Below are 9,220 nucleotides of genomic sequence, written 5' to 3' on the forward strand. Positions count from 1 at the left end.
CAGCTCCAATGAGGATGAGCCCGTAGCCCTTTCCAGTCCAGGTCAGTCTATTAAAGTTTGGGTTTTAATACACAGTCGCTGTATGAAGCCTGTGACCGTTCAGTAATTTGTCTGTTGGTCTCAGCTGGGGTTTATGCAAATACCAGACTGCTGGACTTCCTGTGATCCTTTTCCCAGCAAGTTGCTTCTTAGCACTGCATGTGAGGTTTTTAGCAAGTAGAAGTGCTTACCAAGAAGAAGGAAATTTATACTTAAGAGTATTAAAGGTATTGTTTGTAGTTCCATTTCACTCTCTTTCACTCACTCTTCTTTCCTGACTGACATGATGAGGATTCAGACCATCAGTTTAGCGGGAATTTTCACTTTTTCAGTTTTACCTACAACTACTTTGAGAAATTCCCGGAGAGGACGTCAAAATCAGCCTGTTGCATGACTCGGGAAAAACTGTTATTAGGCACCGATTGGTGTTATTAAAACTGAAACTAAATTGTTTTACTTTTTTTTTTTGTTCCTGACACAAGGCTCATTTCACTGAAAAGATCAGTCATGTAGAAACTTAAATCCTTTAATACTTGTTTACTGGACACTAAAATCTATTTGTACTTCCTTCTATAAATAAGTAGAAAACTATTGAAATATGGTTTAGCTTTATTAGTTTTTAATGAATAAAATGTGCCCTTTATCTTAAAACAAAATGTTTAATCAGGATATTTTATGAACAACAGATTATGTAAGATGGCAGTGGAAGGAAGCTTTGTAAGACTTTCACAACCTTACAACTTGCATGTTGTAAACCACCAGACAATATTGACAAATGACTTCCTTGTTTATTTTCCATTTGTATTGTACGTTTTTTTCCCCCCCCCCTCAATTGACAACGTAAAATGAAAACAAAACTCGTCAATTCTTCCTCTGTTTGTCACGACATGTTATCTCACAGGAGACCGATCTATGAGCAGCTCCCTCTCTGCCTCTCAGCTGCACACTGTCAACATGAGGGACCCTCTGAACCGAGTCCTGGGTAAGAACTTTGCCTGTGTTGCTGCGTGTCCATGCACAGTTCTTTTAGCCATCATGTGTGTGCTCTGTATACCTCCCTAATGACTAAATTAGATTTTTAGACAGATGACACATCAAAGGAAAATCCAAAATAGACAAGTGAGGAAACAATGAATGCAGATGTTTTCATACAGGGCACAGTTAATTGAATGTGGTGTGAAAATGATGTGAATCACATGCTGCGGCCTTCAGTTATGAGATCTGAGATTCTGCAAATCCGGTTTAGCACCAACCATATCAGAGTTTTTGGCCTGCCATCCTCGAAAGCATCATTAGAACACAGACTGTGTGCAAATATCCTTAGTAAGAAGAGCAGTTTCACTTCCCTCTAGTAGATTTATACAGGCCCATAGAACAGTTGTGAACCAGGGACCACCATTCTGATTCAGTAGTAACCTGAGGACCACTGTTGTGGGGTGGATAGACCAAATGGGCACCATTTTAATCCTGAAAGTCACCTTTCTAAATGTTATATATTTGAAATGAATGAGATTTTTCACAAGCAACAAATAATTCATGGAAATGTGTTTAAAAATAAAATCAAATAAAATTCCTACAGTGAAACTACACTATGGTTTGCATGGGCAGGGACCACCTACAATGCCTTTGCAGACCACCAAGGGACCACTGACCACTGTTTGCAAGCCTGTTATAGAATGTATGCCAAAGAGCACTGAATGTGTCGGGGAGCCTTGTGGTGGCCCCACACCAAGCTAACACACTTGATGTTGAGCTGAAGATTATAGGAACATTATACATTCTTAAGAAAGTGTTTCTGAGGAATGTTCTGAACAGCACAGGCTGTTCATGGCCATCAAACATGACGCTAATGTTCAATTTTATTTGAATGAAAGTAATGAGTGTTGTTGGCTGCAAAGCTAAACTCGGTAATTTCCCAATTGTGAGTGCCTTTCTTATGTGTTGGATTTACTCAGACAACCCTGCAGACGCTACGATAGCACAAATGTTATTGCATAATATTTCCCATCAGACTTCCAGTGAGGTAGTATCTTTGGCATTTTCATAGTCATATGAGTCTTTTGACAAATGCTCTGACAAAATCAGGTAATTACTTAAATTAAAGAATATATCTTTTAGGAATGGTAGATCTTTAGCCATGTAGTTACAAACCGCTACAGTCACTGCCCTTGAGCACGGGAAAATGACATGGGCATGTGTGATTACAATTCAACCACGCCAAGGCATCTGTTCTCTTCCTTCCAGCCAACCTTTTCCTCCTCATCTCCTCAATCCTGGGCTCTAAGATGGCTGGGCCTCATACTCAGTTTGTACAGAGTTTTATGGAGGAATGCGTCAAGTGCCTGGACCAAGGAAGTCGGGGGAGCATCCTACAGTTCATGCCCTTTACAATGGTGAGTTATGTGCTCAGGGTGGAGATAAGGAGATGAGTGGCTGTTAGATAAGACATTACAGGAAAGGGTTTGGACTTCCTCCCGAAATGTAATTTTGCTGGTTGCAGACACATTTAAGGATTGAGTGTTATCACTACACAGTCAAATGTTGTTTGAATCAATCAATGGGCCCTGCAGGGAGTATCAGGCTGTGTCACTAACCTTATCCTGACAGAATGTATTTTTAACTCCCCTGACACATGCAAAGCACACCAGGATAAGAAAATGAGAATGTTCTTAAAAATGAGCTTTGAAAAGTATGGAGAGTTTCACTTATTAAAATGAACTCTGGCTTTTGGCTTATTTGACCAACTCTAATGCTTTTATGAGAGCTTGTAACCATTAAGACTCTAAGGGTACTATTGGCTTCCATGCAGAGAATTAGGATGCACTGAAAACCAGATCAAGGGCTAGAACATGCCCAGAAAAAGCATGTATTTCTCACACTGCCCATTGAACAGGTTCCTCAGATACTCTGTAGCTGAAAAGTAATGGTTGTTTGCCTTTATGTTTATCCAGGTCTCTGAGCTGGTGAAGCTGCCTGCTCTGGCCAAACCTAAAGTTGTCCTGGCCATCACTGACTTGTCTCTGCCCCTGGGGAGGAGAGTAGCTGCCAAAGCCATCTCTGCCTTATAAACTATGGGTTTAAATTTACATCAGTCTCCAGTGAACCCCGTTGCCCTAGTCGTGTGTCTGTGGTGCAACAGAGGGGTAAAAATACAACTCTCTACCTGGCTGCATCCATTTAAAGGGAATTATCTTTGATGGAAAATTATGTTTATATCCAAACACTGTTTTGCTTTTTTTTTTCTTCATTTACCTTTTTTAACACTTAAAGAAATGTGTAAATATACTTTTGGAATTAAAAAAAGCCCAAAATGGACATGCTGTTTTCGCCCACCAGTATTTACTTTCATTTCTTGTGTGGTTATTTAACAGATCACATTATGATTACATCACATTTACACCAAGTCCCAGTAACATGAGATCCACTGTGATCACAAACCCTGAACCTCAGATGAATGGTCACATGCTAGCAAGCCAACCACATGATGCCTACACACAAGGGACATTGGGCCACCCTCTGACGAAAACGCATGGTCATCTGGCACCGACCCATCACTTGCAACACTTCCTCACAGAAATCTGTCTGGCAGGGCAGTGGAAATGAGAAAAAAAACATCTACTGTACTTCACTTTAGTTACACTTCTGTGTTGTGGTGTTGGCTTCACTGGAATTTCAGATACAATTAGATCGATGAGACAGCATGCGTCAGCAGCGTGAGCTGGTGCCTCGTGTCGTTATGCAAGGTCATTTACAGAAAGGCTCAGGATTTTCACGATTGTTTTGTTTTATTGGAAATGTGTGCAGTGGTTTTAAAAGTAAAATTCATACAAACAATTGTTTTCATTTTAAAAAATACAATTTATATCATTAGATCTTATCCTCCCCCAGTCCCCTAAAATGTGTTTATAGTTGATCACATTCAGAAATGTTGCTAAACTTCTTAGTGTATGTTATTCTTATTAAACACAGCAGTTTTTGGATTATTAAATATTGTGTACATATTGTTTATGGCAGAGTGGAGAATTTCATTTTCAGTTATGTACTGTTAGTGCAGTGAAGCCTGAAGCTGTCAACAAAGAGGCCTGAGAGATAAACAGTATTCAAAGATCAATAAATATATAGACTTTTTTTAAATAAATAATAATTTAAAGGATAAATAACTTAATGCCATTTAAAACAACAGCGAGTTAAAGTACGTTTTGGCGATCAACCAAAAGCAGTTAACAGTATGGCATCTGGAGGTCAGCTCTCTGTCTCCTCATTGCTCTGGTCCAGACCCCTGAGGCAGTGGACCATGTCCTGCCCAAAGGACTGGAGCTGCACCAGAGTCAGGTGTGCTGCCACCTGGACCTCATATTCCCCTGGCAGACGTAAAGCTCTAGGGGTCGGGGTGGGCTGTGCCACAGTCTCTGTCTGGACCATTTTCAGCATCTGCAAGGCACAGGAACAGATGTCATGAAAGTGCTCTAAATGTGAAATATTTTCAGGATAGACTGATTTAGAAGTATTCAACTACCTTATTGATTTGAATGGTGAGATCTCTGATGTCAGCCATTAGCTCAGTCACTCTGTCTTTGTTTTCCAGCCGAGGAGAGACAGCACTAAGCAAGGCCTGGTGCACCTGAAGACCCTCAGACATCTGTGACAAACTGGCCTCCTATTGGCAAAAAAATAACAGCAAATTAGTCAGGTTGTCCACTTTTTTGCCCTCATTACATTCAAAGACTCAGACAGATGCTTACCAAAGTGAAGCTCTCTGACACAGCTTTGATTACAGGGGCAGAGGGGATGCCAATGTTGGATGCCATTATCACCAGATTTCCATTTTCTGAAGAGTCAAGTCGTAGAGTCTGCAGTAAAGAAATAACATGTTACGGATAAATTACAGCATGACACAGTAGCAGCAAACACACTCCTCATATGCCCCTGTAGCTCTATTTATTCACAAATCCAAGGACTTAGATCCTTTACTAATACCACAATGTGAAGTGAAGGTCATGCAGTCAGAATTCTATGTAGGGATTATCAGCAGTATCAAAGATAAGAATGTCATAAAATATCATTAAAATGTATTCATGAACTTGTTAGTACTTTTAGGTAGTATAATCATATTATACAGTATAATAAACTTCAGAGCATTGCCTACATGTACAGTAGTAAGCCTACACATATAATGTAGCATAAAACTGATATATTCTAGTTAAGATGTTCACAAGCCTACATCAAAAATGTATTTAAGAAGCCGAATAGTACTTGGTATAATCGAGTAAAGAGTACTTGGCAGTCTTAATGCTGAGAATAAATCCACAGACTTTAGAGTGATGGCCACAAGTAATAGGATATAAGACTGCATGTGTTCACTCTGTTTATATGACAACTTCTGTAATAGTCTATATAATGCACAGTGGTTGCTACGCAGCCAATAATTTAGTAATAAATGAACAAATGTGAGACATCACAGCCTTTCTTGCTTAGGTTTGGCTCCATCACGCAGAAACCCTTCTGGCACAGACCTGAGCATTAGCCTTTAAGCTCTGCCTAAGACGCATTTTACTCCAAACAAAATAACCCAAGGCGCCACCAGGACGTATCTATCTACAATACCTCACCTCTGTATGAATGCAGGATTTGTGCGTGTCGGGAATGGAGAGGAGGATCTTTTGTATTAAGCTGCGGCTCCTCTGTACAATCTCCTGAAACTGCGGGTCCGCAACAAGTGCGCTTTTCTCCGGCAGAGGTGCGCTGCGGGAGTAGCTGGCCATGAAGCAGGGAATGGTGAAAACTGCAAGAGGAGAAAAATCAAAACGTCAACGGCGAGGCATCAAAACTATGAGCGTGTGGCACTGGCAGAAAAAAAGCCTGGCTCCCTCCTCAGCACCTCCTCTCGGCTGAAAAGGAACTGCGTTAACTTAGGACAGTTTGATCAGATGTAAGAGCTCCAAAAGACTTAAAATTAACTTTGCATCCCCAGCTACACGTCAGTACTTTAGCTCCGTCAGAGTTCCTGATGTCTGATAATCAGCAGAAGGAAAGGGCATCATTTTACACACATTAATTACATCACCACTCACCAATTAGGATATTCATTGTCCCTGTTTGGGGAATGTCTGTTGACCTAAAGTGAATACTGTCCATGCTTTATGGCATTATATATATATATTCGTGTAGGCTGTGGGGGGGGGGTCCCAGATTTTGTAATAAAGTCTCATTATTACTGACAGGATACGCAAAGCACCATGATTTTAGAGGGTAAACTTACTCAAACGGATGATGATGAAATACTGGACAGAGGACATTCTGTTCATTAAATAGTCAACTTTTTAAAGAGCATCTTTCAAAAAAAACCACCACAAATCATGTAACACAACATAAAATAAAACAAAAGAAAAATACATCAGAAGGATAAATTAAGCAAAAGGGTGTTGAGTGTATAACTCTCTGGCTATTTTGTGTTTTGCAATGCAATTTTTATTCCAGTTTAAGTCTCCAAAGTACTGCGATGGATTGGCGAACTGTCCAGGGTGTACCCTGCCTTTGCCCGATTGCCGGCCGGGATTGCCCCCCCACCCCCCACCCTCACCCCATCCCCGTGACCCCGTTCAGTGACTAAGCGGTAGAAAATGAATGAATGAATGAGTCTCCAAAGTAACACAATACATGACTTTCATTTTGAGAACTGGAATTCCGTCGTCACTGATTTCTAGATTGATGTGAGCTAGAGTCGGAGTCTTGAAAGTAACACAAACTATGTCAAAGTCTTGTACGGAGAGACAGAGAGAGGAAACAGGCACTTCCGCCGAGAGCAGTGACGGTGACAATGAAACTAAAAGCGCTAAAATATTTTACTGACAGAAATCCAGGTATTTTGGAAGGAACCTTCTCTTTTGTTATGATGTCCTCCACAAGTGGTTTTTGACCATCATGAGTCATCTGTGGAGGATGGCTTGTGGTTTTTGTTGTCTTGTCATTAATAAACTGGAAAATCTGACGTTCTACGCATAAAGAAAGATTTGTATTAAATTATGAAACAGCAGCACAGCTGCCACAATCTCCTGTTTTAGAAGTACACACACACACACACACACACACACAGCTGTATTGTCCTGCTGTGAAGAAACTGTTCTTGAACACCCATCAGCCCACTGACAAACTTCAATAATAACCCCATGATGCAGCAAATAGAAATATTTAGGTTTGGTCTTTCCACACAGGTGCCCACTGATTCGGGGATAGTGAGTTAACCAGACTTTATGTGTATACAGGTAGGTTATTTCACAGTGGGCTGAATATACTGTCAATGTCTATATTTTGATGGCAAAAGTTTATATCCATAAATGTACATTTTCAAAATACCCCCTAATTTATTGTTTTTCTTTTGTGAAATCCAAAGGTGAAGCTCTAAAGGTGAAGTCCACACTGGTCTGATCTAAAATCAATCCTGCACATTATTCTCTGCTGAGGTCTTCCTATTTTTTTCCAATGTCAGAAAAGTTTGAGCTAAGTTTCATCATGGGTGTTCTAGGGTCAGGGTCAAAGACAAAATGTTAGCTCTACAGTTTTAATAGGAACTGTGTGATTTCGCTTGAAGTGAGAGTGTAAAACTGAGCTAGCCCGTCTCAGAAAAGAGAATTGTGAAATGTATTTTAGTGTTTTAAGAGGAATGTACCGGGTGTACCAGAAACCGGGTGAAGTGTTGCTCAGGAAATGATTACACAGCAAAAATAATGAAGACATGAGTTTTAATTTCATAAAAATTCTGACTCAACTACAAGATACCTTTATCAGCTGAATGTGGCATGCAGTGTCAGCGCACACTGACTGGTTAAAACATTTAGTGTCAGACCTTCCCTGTGGTCCCTGTGTTGCTGGTTTGCCTTTATAGATGTGATGAAAACTATAAATCCCTGAGAGTATAAAAAGAGCATTGACCTACATTCAATTACTGTCATACTAGTCAATATGTTACATATCTGGAATCTAAAAAAAATAATAATTATAAAACAATCTGCTCTAAATTTAGGTTCTACAGCTGTTCTGCCCTTTGTGTCAAAAGACCTTGTTTGACTCGACAGACAGATAACGTCTCCCACAGACCACAGACAACCAATGGACTTTGACACTTTACTGCTGGCCGTGGAATGACGTAAAACTATAGAAACACAAATAACATAATAAATGCACAGCATCTACTGACACGTTTACATGTGCATACAACGGCTCTTAGCATGTACAAACAGCGTCTACAATAACGTATAACTGCTTAACAGTGTGTCTTAACTTCTCCCGTTGATAATCCTAGAATGTAATGATAAATGAGTATGCTTTCAACTTAAACATTGCCTTTACTTAACTTAAACGTTTTTTCAATAGCTTTTACATACAGAAGGTGCCTTCAAAACAACTTAAATCGAGGAGAAGCGATCATCCTGTCTAAATAGATACGCTGTATGCAGAATGTGGCTCACGTTAATGATGTCGTCACTAAGAGACACAGAAGCTGCAATTACAGTCTTAGGACAGAAGGTGTCAGAATTATCCTCCGGGTCAGATACTGTTCGTAGAGAACAGCACACTCCCCGTCTGGCATTCATGGAATGTCAAACTTCCCTGAGATGGTCCTTAGAGGTAGAAGAGAGCTTCTTCTTCTTCTTGTGTTTCGATCAGCTAGAATCTCTTTCCTTATCTCTGTCTTTGTCCCGATCTCTGTGTCGCTCTCTGTCCATGTCCTTGTCCCTGTCCCTGTTTCTGTCTTTGTCTCTCTCCTCGTCCCTCTTGCGTTTATGGGATGAGGAAGGTGAGGTCACTCTGTGGGGACTGTGAGAGGAATGTGTGGAGTGAGTGGACTGGGACGACTGGGAGGACTGGGAGGTGGCTGCTTTGACTGTTGCCGCAGCAGCCTGGGCAATAGCAGCTCGAGGTTTCTCCTTCTCCTTCTTTCTCTTCTTAGCTGCCTGCTTCTCGTCCTTCTCAGTCTTGTCGAGGATGAACTTCATCACCTGGTTGCACACAATCATTCTCTGGTTCTCCTCTCGCTCTGCTGCAGCGTTCTGCTTCACTGCCACCTGTTTCTGAATGCCATCCGCAGGGTTAACAGCATGCAGGTTCTGCTCTTTCTGTTCCCGTTTAGCCTCGTGGTGTTTCTTCTTCTTTGGTGGTGGTCGCTGCCGCTGCGGGTCTATTC

At 40.9% G+C, this 9,220-nt stretch overlaps 2 protein-coding genes across 4 annotated transcripts in view; one reads left to right on the forward strand and one right to left on the reverse strand.

Annotated features, from left to right (window-relative positions):
- LOC109963528 (mediator of RNA polymerase II transcription subunit 24-like) overlaps positions 1-3,375 on the forward strand; it is a 3,542-nt gene extending 167 nt beyond the window's left edge. Inside the window, exons 2-5 of the mRNA XM_020606106.1 lie at positions 4-41; positions 941-1,021; positions 2,284-2,432; positions 2,991-3,375. Coding sequence (XP_020461762.1) covers positions 4-41; positions 941-1,021; positions 2,284-2,432; positions 2,991-3,107 — 385 coding nt within the window. The 3' untranslated portion in view covers positions 3,108-3,375. The remainder of the gene's footprint in view (positions 1-3; positions 42-940; positions 1,022-2,283; positions 2,433-2,990) is intronic.
- A 457-nt stretch (positions 3,376-3,832) lies between these two features.
- Positions 3,833-9,220, reverse strand: part of LOC109963549 (uncharacterized) — a 23,618-nt gene continuing 18,230 nt past the window's right edge. The window contains exons 1-5 of one of the 3 annotated variants that reach the window (XM_020606153.1): positions 6,111-6,182; positions 5,649-5,821; positions 4,782-4,889; positions 4,556-4,696; positions 3,833-4,470 (exon numbers count right to left, since the gene is read on the reverse strand). In XM_020606153.1, the coding sequence (XP_020461809.1) occupies positions 4,282-4,470; positions 4,556-4,696; positions 4,782-4,889; positions 5,649-5,821; positions 6,111-6,174 (675 nt within the window). In that variant the 5' untranslated portion in view covers positions 6,175-6,182 and the 3' untranslated portion in view covers positions 3,833-4,281. Of the gene's footprint in view, positions 4,471-4,555; positions 4,697-4,781; positions 4,890-5,648; positions 5,822-6,110; positions 6,183-8,420; positions 8,510-9,220 lie in introns of those variants that run through there. The other 2 variants (XM_020606154.1, XM_020606155.1) reach the window with 2 other exon arrangements.

This window comes from Monopterus albus, unplaced genomic scaffold (assembly GCF_001952655.1).
Source record: "Monopterus albus unplaced genomic scaffold, M_albus_1.0 scaffold76.1, whole genome shotgun sequence".
Lineage (NCBI taxonomy): Eukaryota > Metazoa > Chordata > Actinopteri > Synbranchiformes > Synbranchidae > Monopterus > Monopterus albus.